The sequence below is a fragment of the Vanessa atalanta genome, chromosome 29, assembly GCF_905147765.1.
Source record: "Vanessa atalanta chromosome 29, ilVanAtal1.2, whole genome shotgun sequence".
Lineage (NCBI taxonomy): Eukaryota > Metazoa > Arthropoda > Insecta > Lepidoptera > Nymphalidae > Vanessa > Vanessa atalanta.
The window spans coordinates 5550261-5566513 of NC_061899.1; the positions used below are offsets into that span (position 1 = coordinate 5550261).

The following is a 16253-nucleotide window of genomic DNA, read 5'->3' on the forward strand; positions in this document are numbered from 1 at the left end:
TGATACCGTATAACTTCTATTTATCGTTAAACCTCTAGTGACGTACCTTCGCTATCCGCTAGCAGAGGCTTCGAGCTCTCCTCCCCGTCGTCTCCCAAATCTTTGAATCGCATTATTAAATTTTCTTCAGTAGAATTTCTTCTGAAAACAATTAATTATTTAAACTCGACTACTTTTTTATATACTATTATTATTAGTCGAAAAATGTGCACAAAAAATCTACCAGTTACGTGCAAAATAATTATGACCATTTTTTCTGCATACAGTAATTTTTAAATATTTTCAGCTCTGTGATGAAAACTTGATAGGAAAGCCTCTTGCCACCGTATTTAAGAGACATACTGAAGCAACTCTTAGTTCCTCAGAGGATAGCTCCGCCAAGTCAATCCGGGATACGTCACGGGATCAGATGCGAATATGAATCCCCTCCATGTAGAGAAAAGCCATTGAATATGGTAGTAATAAAAGGGGTGGTGATTCTTTTCTGACCGTCACACTATACATATACATATTTATGTCATGAATATATAAAAATATTTAGAATACCTATTGCTATTAGGCGTACTGTCCTCTTTGGGTGAGTGATCTCTTTCGTTGGGTCTCGCGTGGGAGGAATGGCTTAATATCTGCATGGCTAACGAACGGACGAACTCGCCCGGCCGTTGGCTGGTTTCTCCGGGACCCTGAGAACATAAAAAATACTTTTTATTACACTACACACAAACACGAACACAGAATGAGTAAAGACATATCTTTGACCTCGAATTGAAGAGATATGATTGGTCGAGATCTTGAATAATCTATGCTATACATGACTGACGCAACTTTGGAAATTAAATAAAAGTGGATATAAGTAGTTAAGTGGAATAGTGTTGTATTAGTACAGATTAGTGCATAATATAACAAAGATATTAGCAAATCACGTGGAATATCATCATCCTCTTGCCCTTATCCCAATTACTTGGGGTCGGCGCAGTATGTCTTCCTCTTCCATACTTCTCTGTCGGACGTAACATTCTTTCTAAAGATACAGTCTTTCACACAACCCATCCGTCGTTTCTTTGGTCGTCCCCTACCTCTATATCCATCCACATCCATTCTCAAAACCTTTCTCACAACATGGTCCTCATTCCTCCACATAACATGCCCATACCAAGACAGCCGGTTTCCAGATAGCTTCTCGGTTACCGGAGCCACTTTCAAACTTCCTCTTATGTACTCATTCCTTACTCTATCCATTCGTGTAACACCACACATCCCTCTCAGCATTCTCATCTCCGCCACATGCAATTGTCTTTCAGTCATCCCTTTTGTAGCCCAACAAATCGCTTGGAATATATTAATCTAAAATACATGTACTTTTTATTGGAATACTTTGCTCTAACAATCTATCTGATTAGGATTTGAGTGAGTAATTATGTCCTTCTATTAATATGCATTGGAGAAGAGTGGTGAAATATGCACCAAACCTTCTCCTCAAAGAAAGAGGAGGCCTTAGGTCAGTGGGAAAATTACAGGCTGCTAATGTAATGTACGTAAAGTAATTATGTCCTTCTTAAACGCATGCGCATATTATATTCTCCAGGTCTCACAATCAATTTGACGGCAATCAATGCTCGCAGAGAAATGCAAGACCAAAGGCTTAACTTGCTTTCCGGATCACGTGACTGCACACATTGCCCATTTGCAAACTTCGTGTGTGAAAGACAGTGCTGCCTATAAATAACTTGGTAAGTATTTAGACTTATATTTCTTTACCTGTAGAAAATGTCTGGCGAGAAGTCGCCTATTGAGCGCGCGTTGCTGGCGCGCCTGCGGGCCTCCGCCGGGCTGGCTCAGCTCCTGGCAGAGCGCTGTTTTACCGCTACCCGCGTCGCCTGAAAGCGTTAACTTATTCGTCACTTCTTAGAAAACCAATAATAAATAAGGCATATTATTCTTTGTAACATTTCCAGGCTAGATTTATATGTTATTTAATTGTATATGATTACTAAAAATTATCGTTGAACTTTTAGGAGTCATTGTATGCCTCCCCGAGTTTCGACATAAGCTGAGTGACGTTTTTGTGTTGGTACACTGATGTGCAGATACACAACTATAATAAAATAGCGTTTTTTATCTATTTTTATGAATTGTGTCACAGATAACGTTATTTCAATGATCATCACCAACATCAACAGCAGCCCATACTCGTCCACTGCTGGACATATGCTTCTCCAATTACAAGCCACTGTGATCTTTCTTTGGCTACTCGCATCCAGCTCCCGCTAGCCGTCTTGATCAAATCGTAACTCCACCGTGCCTGAGGACGTCCTACACTACATTTGCCGAGACGCGGTCTCCACTCTAGAACACGGTTTCCCCAACGGTTATCGGTTCTACGACAAATATGGCCAGCCCACTGCTACTTCAGCTTACTAATCCGGTGGACTATGCCGATGATTTTGATTCTCTGATGGATCACCTCATTTCTCAGTTCAGTGATCAGACATGTAATATGACTGACGAGAGTTACGTACCTAAAATCAAGGCTCCAGCTGTTTTACTAACAGCCCTCTGTTCCAAACAATGAGCTATTTTCTGAAACACCCATTCCCTGCAGAAGAACCTTCGTTTGTCAGCCGATATCATCTCCGAGACGCGTTGGGCGGACGTCGACTTGCGTACTGGACGCTCCTTATCCCCAGATCTCGGCGCTATTGGGCTCAAAGGGGACCCTGGAAAGTAAATCGAAAAATTGGTTATTTTTTTGGAAATAAGAAAGGACTAGGAATGGATAGACTGGCCTCATGGTGTGAACCTATGCCTTTAGCAATTGACTGATTGAATACAAAAATATCATGAGTTATTGATACGATGTCGTAGAATATCGTTGATTCTTGGATATGGTCGCCGGCTGAGAACGCTCTGTATTACAAATTAAAACAGATGACATTCATAGTTTAAACGCGTCAAAAAGGGCCGCTCAGTATCGCTGAACTTGCCAATATTTAAACTAATAATGTCTGAAAACATTCGTAAAGACATCATCATGACTTATTATGTTTTTCTATTATTATAACTAACACAAAGAACTTAAGCTAGTGGAGTTAGTTTTAATAATGTAATATTTGTTGACATAAAGTTAACCTTGTAATACACGCGACTTGTCACTCCTCAGCAAATGATTTACCGAACATCATAACTGGTAAACGCAACATGTTAAATCTATTAAAATGAAGGATACCATGACTAGTACGACTTCTGCAAAACGAATCAACAATATATTTGCGCGTGACTAACATATTAATAATTCAATGATTTCTAAGACGTATTTTCATGCTAAATATTACCAGTAACGAATGGTACCTAAAAACGGAATTCAACGTACCATCAAAATCGAAATCCCTCTCTCTTTCTCTATCTCTCTCTCGCTCGCGTCTATACTCTCTGGCCGCTTCTCGGTCACCGGGGAATCCCCGATGTCTGTCAGTTGGCGTCCGGTCATGGCCGCGAACGGATACTTCATTTAACGGCAGAGATCTGAAAGGATAACATTGGATTTAACTTTTCTCAAAATTATATACATAAAAAGCGCTGTGTGTGTTTGTATAACAAGATTATAGTATCGAGTATGAATTACATTAAACAATCGTCCGTCGGTGACGAGTGGAAACGTTTTATTATTAACTATTGTTAAAATAATGATAACAACTGTAACTGTCCATGCGTTTCATGTAATTTTAAACATGGTGGTAGGTCTTTGTCTGCAGGGTAGGCACGATCATCTCAACAGTTATTCGTATGCCTAACAGCGATACGAAGTATTGTTGCATTCCGGTTTGAAGGGTGAATGAGCCAGTGTCATTACAAGCACAAGGGATAATTTAACAATCAGACAAGATATTCTAAATTAAAAAAAAATAGTTAATTAGAATTACGTTAAAACATTGCAAGAAATATGCCAAAATAAATAGTTACCTTAAACTTTTTTGGAAGTACCTTAAATTGACTCGATGCTCCGCCTGTCGGACAGCGGAGTGCCGATGCTGCTGCTGCCGTATGCTGACCTGGTTCTGCCGCAAATACGCCTCCACCTTCCCTTCATTTGCGTCATTCCTGTTCTGAGTGCGCCTCGCCCGAGTCTCGTCTTTCCTCCTCGATTCCCTTTTCTCAATTTTCTCAACTCTACTTTCTAACGGCGCATTTAGGACTTGAATATTCCCTCCATGATTAAAATTAAGAGGGTCAAAATCTCTGGAATTTTGAGCCCGAGTTTCTCTCGTGGTGCCGCCTTTAGAATTCTTTGATTTATACTGAGATTTGGGCAGCACCTGGCTATATATTGGCATATTCGACATCTTAAGCTAACTTTGGTTAGAAAAAATAATTTCAACGCCCCTCGAAGGGCCTAAACACCTGACTACTTTGGTTTCTGCTAATTGACACTAATTCTACAGGAACGCGATTCTTCAAAAGATATTTTTCGTATTAAAATAGGTATATTTACGTAGTTTCTATCACATACGTGAGGTTCGAAGGAGATTCCAGTCATTCTAAGGACTTTGTAGTAGGTTTACTTTTGTTTTATTTTTCTTTATGGATCATTTTGTGATGTCCAGCTTAGCCGGGCATAATCTGGAACAAGGAAAACAAAATTATGTACGAATTTCAAGTACAATCTAGCATGTATAGATAGCATAGCTGTGATGTGTAATTCGATGTATTTTCTTCTTTATCTGGTTATTCTGTAAGCGAAACTATGGGTAGTAACGGAAGGGACCAAACCCGGACAAGAACCAAACAGTTAGCATGTGCTTTGAAGGAATACGTCGTGAGGAAACGCATGTTTCGGATGAAATTCTGCCACATCTGTCTCTTTACATATATTACTAGTTATTTATGTATACCCGCCCATTTCGCTGGGTATTAAATAGAAAGGGAGGAAGGATAATAATAATCTTTATTAAACACCGCAAAGATAAACTATGTACAATAACAGGAACATTAACATTTCAAGATGCACAATCAGGCGGTCTTATACACCAGTTCAAAACATTTGTTCTACAACCATCTACGGATAAATCCGTGTCGATTGGTCATCCCGATAAGTGGTTATTACGTCATTAATTGTCGGACTAATGGCGAACATGATGGTAAGTGGTCACCACCGCCTATATACGACCAACCCTGGACATTAAGATGTCATGTCCCATTGGATTTAGTTACACTGGCTAACTCATCTCATACAAGTACTATATTGAGTATTGCTGTTTGAAGGTCGTTTAAGTAAAATGTATATTAAAGCAACATTTGCCCAACTTTAGGACAATTACAGGCTTTAAGTGTTAAATTATAATTAGAAGAATGTTTGCACAAGTAAAACTATCAAATGAGATATTTAGAGCACACTAATGTAAATACAATGCAAGCTCGTTAAACGAAGAACGCGAAGAGCAAACGCCTTTTAGTGCTTACAAATATCTATGTAATCTAGGTCTCTTAAAGCCCTTAGGTCTTGTTCTCAATAACTTTTTCAACCCTTTCAGGAGGGTGAAAGAAGGTCGCCTTGACATAACAAGTAGATGAGGGCTTTTAAGTATTTCTTTATCAGCGGCGCTGGTATATCCCATTGCGAGCTGTGAATAAGCTATACTGTGAAGCTATATTGAGGTCCTGCTATTTTCTAAAACAAATATGACCAATTTACATTTTACCAACCACTTTCGCAATATACTAAGACTAATATTATAAATGCGAAAGTAACTCTGTCCGTTATGCTTGTACACGTAATTAACGTATATTTTGCATCTTATGATTACTAGATGGCGTTTTGTCAAAGTGTAGACATTTCTACATCGCGATGGCAAGATTCGCTAACTGTTTTATAAAAAGATTGTAATGAACAAGGTCAGCAGTGGCACCTATAACATTAATTTAATTAATAAATTAAATTAAATATTAATAAACAAGTGTCGTGCAGCATCCTTAGGATCGAGAGAGCCAATCAGCGTTGCAGAACTATCGATAATCGGACTATCGATAGTATCGATACCTTTCCGTGAGCAATACTAATGATTACTTGGAATATCGATAGTATTTTTCATGAGGAGCTATCGATACTATCGATAGTATTGACACGTGACAATACTATCTCTAACACCGTAACTATCGATATGCAACACTAGAGTCAAGTGTCAAACTACTGAACCGAATTCGATGAAATTTAATACGATCAATCTTGAACGCCAAGGAAGACTACAGGTTACATTTTAATACCTAACCTGACGACCAACACGAGTGATACCGCGGGCGACAACTAGGGAATCATAGTTTCTTGATGCTACTCGATATTTTAATGTTTTTGTTTTTAAACTAATTTGAAAGTAATTTGTAGTAAAATCTACTGATTTTATAGCTGGAAAGGAGGAGCGGAGGGACTTGCACACGATCAGCTCCGTAACTTAAAATGAACTTCCCGGCTGTATATGTTATAGCATAGGTGTTAAAAAACAACCTTAATATTAATTTATTTCATAAAATATTATTTGATAAACAAATTATATTTAAAAAAAAAAACTTTGACATTTAGCATATGACATTTTCGAATCGAGTGTTTGCAATAAAATATTTGTTATCTGTGTGAATAGTTTCTGCAAAGTTTTATGTCAAATGATCCGTTGAAAAAATGTTTTGGCCAATATTAGGTAACTTTGTAGCTTAGGTTTCAGTGACGTCAACACCCTGAGGATAGTTAAAAGACGCTTCTCCGTTTTTTTTTTTGTTCGAGACTTAATTGCTCGAAATTGCTTAATTTAAACGAATGTAATCTAATTGGGGTGCTCGAGTTTTTTTTGTAAGTTATCTTCGAGCTGGAATGGCCCAGTGACTCGTTCATTTTAACCGATAGCTGCGGTTTCAAGCCCAGCCAAGTTGCTAAGCCGAATTTGATTTAATTTGAGGCGAAGCCAGCTTGAACTCATAGAAGGGACACGCCTGACGACCAACCCCTAAAAAGCGAGCGAACCCGGAAGCGACAACTACTGCGTTATCAAGGGAAAACATACACATTTATAAATAAATAATAAATATTGGACAACATCACATACATTACTCTGATCCCAATGTAAGTAGCTAAAGCACTTGTGTTATGGAAATCAGAAGTAACGACGGTTCCACAAACACCCAGACCCAAGACAACATAGAAAACTAATGAACTTTTTCTATATCGACTCGGCCGGGAATCGAACCCGGGACCTCGGAGTAGCGTACCCATGAAAACCGGTGTACATACTACTCGACCACAGAGGTCGTCATACATATCTCCTTATTTTTGTCGCGGATGTTACACTTAGATACATTTACACTTACACTGTCAATACGCCCACCATGGGGTCTCAGATGTTATTAAATTAATTAAACAATCACTTAATTGTATATAATTAACACATTTATGTTAATTGCCATCAAGAGCTATACTGAGTTTCTTGTCGTTTCTTTATAGAATCTCTTCTGCAAACCTATGGTAGCGCTACACTTTAAAAAGTACTTTTACAAGCCTCGGATAGTGAATATTTATATTTTGGGTTAAATAATTACACTGGCTCACTCACCCTTCGAAGCGATAATAAAAGTATTAGACGTAGCCGTTAGACGGTAGAATAACTTAAGAATTAAAGCTCAGACTGATCTGGATTAAAAAGTCCGCTCCTTGAAGGTAGGTATTTGCGAAAAACGACCTTATTCACTTACAGATAAGATTCAAGTTACTTCTCCAGAGTATAAAAACATAAGTAGATGTCCTCCTTAATTCTCAATTGCCGGAAGCCTTGTGAAGGATCAATTTAAAAATGTTTTGTTTCGTTTTGTTAATTTGAACCTTATTTATATGGTGATAGAGTTAAAAAATATATTTGAAATACATTAATAACCCATTCACGTTTAAAATTGAGACTTATTGCATTGTTATAAAGGCGATTTTTCGTTAACGATTTGTTTTCTCAAGTTAAACTTGAATTCGCCCACGTTTAGAAGATAATATATTATTTATAATGCATTTTTCTATTGTCATTTCTCTAATAATAATTTATATTAAATGTCAGTCTGTTGTAAGATAATTTTATTAAAAAAAATATATTTAAAAGCATGTAGTACCTCTTTTATTTGTTTAAAACAGAAATACAAACGCAAATGGAGCACCTCCTGGTAAGTGGTCACCATCGCCAAAAGACCTATTAACCAACCCTTACATCGCCAATGCGCCACCAACCTTGGAAACCAAGATGTCATCTCCCTTTTGCTTGTAGTTATAGTTCCATGTTCAAATGACAAATATGATTTTGAAGAAACCTTCAAGAGTGCCTAGGCGACGATCCAAGACGTGATAAAGACACTCTGGATTAAGACTGGTCTGTGTGGTAACCTAAATCGAAATGATCAGCACACATGCAAATAATTTGCCCTTTTTCATAGGTTTGTTTTTTCTTATTATTATTATATTAGATATTATAATTAATTTTGTTCTGCTCTTATTATGTTTTTAGTTATAAGTGGAAACTATACTGGTATATGTGCTAATTTTTATGCTTTAGCTTTAAGAATGACTTGTACTGTTTGTTTCCCTAATAAAGTAAAAATAAAATAAATAAATCCGGAAATAGTAGTCAATACATACAACGTAGAAATAAAATGCACTTGACATTTAAAACGCGTGGGCAGTCGGAAACATTAACTTCCGCTTCGCCATATTCGTTAGACAAAGTGTATTTAAATATTTCATTAAATACTATCTAGAAAGTACATATATATTCCTTCGTTTATATTTTTTGGTTTTGACATTAAATACTTTTTAAATAAATTTCTCTATTGAAACAAATGCAATTTTTTTTTTAATATTTAATATATTTAAGGGTTACGATTGAGCGCCGTCGGACGCGTGTAGTGACGCCTTCTGTGATAGTCAAATCTTGCCCCATCGAAATAGGAACAGTGGAATCGTAGTTCTTCTTCCAGGGGGAAGAGATGTTCAGAACAATGCTGCACTCGTTTGTGCTTAAAAATTGTGGTGGCTGATTTACTTCCACAGTGACATCGTAATCGGGAACACGTATTAAGTATACGTGCATTATATTCCAATGGCATGAGGATTAAAAACAAACTTTTTTATGGCATTGGTTGGCGGACGAGCATATGGCCTATCTGATGGTAAGTGGTCACCACCGCCCATAGACAATGTCCTTCTTAGAAATATTAACCATTCCTTACATCACCTATGCGCCACCAACCTCGGGAACTAAGATGTTATGTCACTTGTGCCTGTGATTACACTGGCTCACTCACCCTTTTAACCGGAACACAACAATACAGAGTACTGTTATTTGGCGGTAGAATATCTGATAAGTGGGTGGTACCTACACAGACGGGCTTGCACAAAGCCCTACCACCAATTAAACAAAACTTAGATTAACATATTCCATGATTTGCCAATGGCTCTGCTATAAACACTACAAACATCATGATTATATATTTATTTATAATACAACACTATTCCACTTATCCGCCTTAATTTCACTTCTAGCGTTCCGATAACAACATCGCCATTTTTTCACGCATCTATGCACACCATAGACTATTTATGTCTCAATCAACAGCATTCGAATTCAAGGTCAATGTTGTTTGTTTATCTTTAGTCCTCGTGCCGTTGGAATGGACTATACGTACTCTCTAGACAGTTAAGCAGCCTTAATAGTTTACAAAATTAAAACATTTATTTGGTTTTGAGGCTTCGTGCAAGCCCATCTGGGTACCACCCACTCATCAGATATTATATCGCTGTTAAAATACATAGTATATTACTATATTGTGTTCCGGTTTGAAGGGTGAGTGAGAGAATTTTATTGTATAAGGTATATATCATCTTAGCTCCGGAGGTTGGTGGCGCATTGTAAGGAATGGTTATGGGTGTGAGCCGAGATGGCCCAGTGGTTAGAACGCGTGCATCTTAACCGAAATTTTCGGGTTCAAACCCAGGCAAGCACCACTGAATTTTCATGTGCTTAATTTGTGCTTATAATTCATCTCGTGCTCGGCGATGAAGAAAAATTTCGTGGAATCTGCATGTGTCTAATTTCAACGGAATTCTGCCACGTGTGTATTCCGCCAACCCGCATTGGAGCAGCGCGGTGGAGTATGCTCCAAACCTCCTCAAAAGGAGAGGAGGCCTTTAGCCCAGCAGTGGGAAAATTTATGGGCTGCTAATGCTAATGTAATAATATTTTAATTCATACTGTTTGAAATGAATGCATTTAAACAAAAGCTGTACAACGTGATTACATATTCATAGCAATCAAAGCGAACCCCAGAGCATCATGGAAAACCCGCCATCCCTCGGGCACCGGAAGTTCATAAAATATGCAACGCAACTCTGAACAAGCAACCCTCTAAATATTTTATTCGAGTAACTATTTTTAAACGGATTTAAATGTTAATTTTTTTTTCTTATCTTTTGAAATATTAGCTTCAATTAATCATCATAATTCATAGATCATCTGCCTATTTGGTATAACAGCTACCTCATAAAGCTGCAGACCTGGACCTGAATAGGTCCTGAGGTCCTGAATGTACGGGTCGGCCATATTTTATGTCACGTAGATAATGTTGGCTTGATGTTAAGAAATCGCCAAATACCTCACATCACTGATGCCATCAATTTTGTGTACTAAGATGTCACATACATAATGAATACATATAATTTTACAGTACCGAGATATTCGTTTATTATATTTGCGGTGTAAAACAAAGTATATCAACATTAACGTTATACTAAATCCTTCTCCGAAACGCCGTGCGTCTTCTAGTATAAGTTTTACGTATATTTGTTTAATATTTATTTAAGTTACGCGTAGTAATTAAAACTTATTCATAAGTATGGACGAGCAGACCCAACGCGTTGCTGTAGCCACGTTATACGATGCATTTGAGTTCGTAATATTTAGCCAAAAACCTCTTGGCAGCTTTTTTGTAAAGCGCTGAAATAAACCAGCGATACATTTACAGATCTAGATGAGATATAAGCAGTTGTAATTACTAGTTGTATATAAGGAGACAGCGGTACAGCGAACTGATGTTAAAATCAATAGCACGCCGCCTACGCTATTAACAAACAAGAGACCGATGTCAATACTCAACTACAACGGTAAGCGTACTGTTTATCAATTTGTTGGTTTATAATAAATTTGAGCCGAGATGGCCCAGTGGTTAGAACGCGTGCATCTTAACCGATGATTTCGGGTTCAAACCCAGGCAGACACCACTGATTTATAATTCATCTCATGCTCGGCGGTGAAGGAAAACATCGTGAGGAAACCTGCATGTGTCCAATTTCAACGAAATTCTGCCACATGTGTATTCCGCCAACTCGCATTGGAGCAGCATGGTGGAATATGCTTCAAACCTTCTCCTCAAAGGGAGAGGAGGCCTTAGCCCCGCAGTGGGAAAATTTACAGGCTGCTAATAATAAATTCAAATAAGGTACGTTTAACGAACGAAAAGTTCTACTTCTAGTCTATTCCAATCATATCATACATGCGATTTGCTAATGACTCGGCTATATTGTGCACTACTAAGAGTTTATGATTAATGGTATGATAATTTGTTTTTTTTTTTTTTTATTTTAGTTCTAGGTATGGCAAACCACCAAATTTTACTGTTTTATTTTTCCATTTTTGTGTGAAAATCTTAATGCGGTTCACAGAATACATCTACTTACCAAATTTCAACTGTATAATTCTTATAGTTTCGGAAAATAGTGGCTGTGACATACGGACGGACAGACAGACAAACGTGACGAATCTATAAGGGTTCCGTTTAAAAGAAGAAACTATTAATATTACAGTACCAATCCATATGAGTAGTGGTGACCACGTCTCATCAGGTAGCTCAATTGCCAGTCAGTCTAATTGTATGACAAAAAAAATGACAGAACGCGATAATTAGGCGATCTCATAAAACACATGTTTTGCTGACGCTACACAGTGACATTTACAATTTATAAATGCGATAAAATTCAATTTATTTAAACAATGAAGGCATTTTCGAAAGAAATACAAATTATATTAATGACAGTAGTCTTCTGCGTGGGGGGTATTTTAATTTATAATAATATAATAAATTTTATTTACTCAATATAAAACAGAAAAAAAATAGCAGTACATGTCAAAACGCGCTCAGTAGTAAACCAGTTTGACGTTTGGCGTTTTGCCATCTTAATTCCCAAGGTTGGTGGTGCAGTGGCTGGTCAATATGTCTTACAGCGCCAATGTATTCAGGTATTGGTGGACCATAAAGTAGCCCATTTACTTAACCAACTAGAATGGACTAACGAGGAATGTTCGATATTACGAAACAAACATCGGCTGGATAATACACAGCCCAAGGGATTATTAATTCGATAGAAACAAGCGTTGAATCGGATAATAAATTCCCGCTTAAATACCGGAGAATTCCCACGTCGTGTTACGTAATACGTAATTAACACTAAGCGGGAATCGAAGTCGCGACCTTGCTCGACTTACACTGCGGTAGACTGCGCTATGGTTGTGTAATATCAGACCATTTGTGTTTGATCTAGATTCTAGAATATATTTTTACACAGCGAGTACATTTTATACTGAAATTTTGTAAATTGAACGTTGTAGAACTTAAAGTAACCAGCCTGTGAATAAGTCACCACAGCAACAGCCTGTAAGACCTCCTCTCCCTTTAAGGAGATGGTTTGGACCATATTACAAGACGCTGCCCCAATGCAATTTGGTGGATACAAATGTGGCAAAAATTCGTTGAAATTAGACACATACAGGTTTCCTCACGATGTTCGCCTTCACAGCGGAGCTCGAGATGATTTATAAACTCAAATTAAGCACACGAAAATTCAGTGGTGCTTGCCAAGATTTGAACCCACAGTCATCGGTTAAGATGCACGCGTTCTAACAGCTGTCATTCGACACATGTTTTCGTTCATTTTTAAGCTAAAAAATTAAAGTTGCTTGTCTATAAAGGAATTATAAGAAAAATGGACTGTCTCTGTCAATTTAACAATATAGCCATAATTTAAAAAAAAAACTTTTTTATGATAATTTAGTAATTTTAAGCCATGAGTTTAATGTAAAAAATTATAAAATTAACTGAGATATATTGATAAAAATCAACTACGTAAAAAAATTAATAATACAGATAAAACCGTTTCAGCAATCATCAGTTCCTTTGCATATAATTTTGACATTGAATTATATCTGTGACATTAGTGACTCCACAGAGTAAAAGTTAAGTTTGTTCAAAAAGCTGCGTTCAGAATCGACTTTATATTATATTAACTATGAGTTTATTACAATTGAGATCTTGAATAAGAAATAATTAATCTATGATATTAATTATGGATTCGTAAAAAAATTACGTTTTGAATGTCGACAAATGTTATCGGAACTTTGGAAGTAAAATTAAAGTGCATATAAGGAGTTAATTGCAATAGTTTTGTATTATAAATAAAGATATATTAATCGAGAACTGTTTGAAGTTCACAATATAGCTGAGTTATTAACGAATCGCAGGCTTGTTTATTTTTACTCCTCCAATTGGAATAAACTATTCGCACTAAAATTACATACGCACATAACACTTCAGACGCAAGAAAGGGTTATGATCTTGTTAATGGACGGATTGTTTTAGGTATAAAAAGGAAAGTAATATTGTTCGTAGTTACTTTATTGTACTCTATCTAAGATTATCAATAGATTAATTTGATACCACCGCTTCGGAAACATCTATAAACCTGGAACCGGTGAAAGAGCCTAAGCGGGTATTTTTTTTTTAATGTCATTAATCCGTCTACAGTCTGCCTACGTCTATAATTATAGATCTTATATAACGCTTTTCCTTGTTTTTTTTTTTTAATATACAGTACAAAGGAGACTGGCAAAGAGGTCACATTGTAAGTAACCATTCGCTCTGTAAGCGTATGTAATATTTACCATTGTTTACAGCGCCACTAGCCGCCAATTTTGGGGACTAAGATGTTATGGCCCTTATACCTGTACTCTGGCTCAGTCATCCTTCCAACAGGCATAATAAGCGGTGAGTATGTGATCAGTAGGTACCCAGGTGAGCACGCACAAAGACCTACCACCAAATGACTCTACAGTTCATAAAGATAACGAATAAAAATATAGAATGTTTTTTTATTAGCATTAGCAGCCTTTAAATTTTCCCACTGCTGGGCTAAAGGCCTCCTCTCCCTTTGAGGAGAAGGTTTGGAGCATATTCCACCACGCTGCTCCAATGCGGGTTGCGGGATACACATGTGGCAGAATTTCGTTGAAATTAGACACATGCCGGTTTCCTCACGATGTTTTCCATCACCGCCGAGCACGAGATGAATTATAAAGACAAATTAAGCACATGAAAATTCAGTGGTGCCTGCCTGGGTTTGAACCCGAAATCATCGGTTAAGATGCACGCGTTCTAGCCACTGGGCCATCTCGGCTCTCCGAAAAAAATATAGAATGTGCGAATTATAAACCTCGTTTTCAAATGCCACATCTATAATACCGTGATCTATGTTACCGATAAAAAATCCATCGACCGATAGCACCTAATAAATGTTGAACGCTAAAACAATGAACTAAAAACAAACATGGCGTACAATAGTGATGCTATCGATTTTAGAGTAGTAAATATTATTATCGATAGAAAGTTTACAATTATTAATTTATCTATTTGAATGCGACATATTTCTTAAAAAAATCGTTCTTTTTTTAATACCCTTAATGAAATGACATGACTTGACATGATGAAGAGCGATCACTGTAGACATTGGCACCGTAATAAAATTAACCATTCCTTACAACACCAATGTTCCACCAATCATGGGAACTGAGATGTTATGTCCATTGTGTTTGTATAACTACAGGATACACTGGCTAACTAAGATAAACTGGAACACATCAAAACTAAGTATATGATGAGTGAATGATACCTACCCAGAAGGGTCATACATAGACCTACCAAGTAAGCTAATTATTTAAACAAAAACCTGACTTCGGATTGACATTGTAAACTAATACTTCAGTATTTCTTGTACTTGTTGGACATTCATCAAATTCAATCAATTATTATTCGATTTAACAAATACTGCCAGTGCATAAACATACACACGATAGAATACCCAAATTATTAAAGAGAGGTTTACAAGCTGCACGTGCCGGTGCTTTCGCTAGCAAAATAATAATTAGGGCACACGCGTAACTACGAACGTTTAATTTATTTAAAAGTCCTTGTAATTTGTCACAGCGTATCAGCCGCGTTACCAAATAACGCCTGACATAATAATTATAATCATATGTTTATGTTAGAGATACTAAATTAGATAAAAATAACAAAATTATGACCGGAAAAGACGACATCGTTTAATTTTTATGCTTAAAAATTCATATACGTTGTAAAATTTACACTTTAAGACAAATATTGTTTGTCGTGTGTCAATTTTATAATATAATATTATATTAGTATCTCAAATATTTATCTTAATTATTAAATCTTATTTTGTTTATAATAGGTAGGTGGAATGGCCAATGAATCACTTGAGGGTAAGAAATATTAATCATCCCTTACATGCCTAACTAAGAAATAATGTACCTTGTGCCTGTAGTGGTACTAGATTTTCATCCTTAAAACGGAACCACAGCAATACACAGATTTCCTGTTAGCAGTAGAATATGTTATGAGTGGACGGTACCTATCCAGACGGACCTATAATAAAATATGTAAAAATAATTAAATTTTTGAATAATAATAAAATCCGTTGTCATGTACAATAAAATCGACATTAAACCAAAGTCACTTCCCTAAACCAAAAGCAGCCATTCTGAATTCATTCGAAATTTGAATGAGAGCTCTTCATTCTATTATGGCGGGGCACGAGCTCTCATTTCCCGCGCTTTTTAAACACTTTTTTTCACGTTCGCCGTATGCACACGCATAATTTAACACGTGCAAATAAAAGAGTCTACTCCGGTACAACGAACTCATATGAAGTGGAGTTCTTTTCAACATGGACGGACTATTATTACTTTTTTTTTTAATGTAACATGTGAATGTATTACGATTTAAGTAATGTAAGCACGTGTACGGCTCAACTGAAACTTTATGTCCTCTTTACACGTAAAACGCTTGTAATTAATGTTTTTCGTTAAAAATAACTAATTTTTTTTTAGCTATTAAAA

The 16253-nt window shown here is 36.7% G+C and overlaps 1 protein-coding gene across 3 annotated transcripts in view; it reads right to left on the reverse strand.

Annotated features, from left to right (window-relative positions):
- The window catches only part of LOC125075079 (ankyrin repeat domain-containing protein 50), a 57465-nt gene that overhangs the window by 26971 nt on the left and 14241 nt on the right, over nucleotides 1-16253 (reverse strand). For 2 of the 3 annotated variants that reach the window (XM_047686677.1, XM_047686675.1), the window contains exons 2-7: nucleotides 3982-4617; nucleotides 3371-3522; nucleotides 2520-2717; nucleotides 1759-1877; nucleotides 547-683; nucleotides 47-141 (exon numbers count right to left, since the gene is read on the reverse strand). In XM_047686677.1, coding sequence (XP_047542633.1) covers nucleotides 47-141; nucleotides 547-683; nucleotides 1759-1877; nucleotides 2520-2717; nucleotides 3371-3522; nucleotides 3982-4340 — 1060 coding nt within the window. In that variant the 5' untranslated portion in view covers nucleotides 4341-4617. The remainder of the gene's footprint in view (nucleotides 1-46; nucleotides 142-546; nucleotides 684-1758; nucleotides 1878-2519; nucleotides 2718-3370; nucleotides 3523-3981; nucleotides 4618-16253) is intronic. The other variant, XM_047686676.1, reaches the window with a different exon arrangement.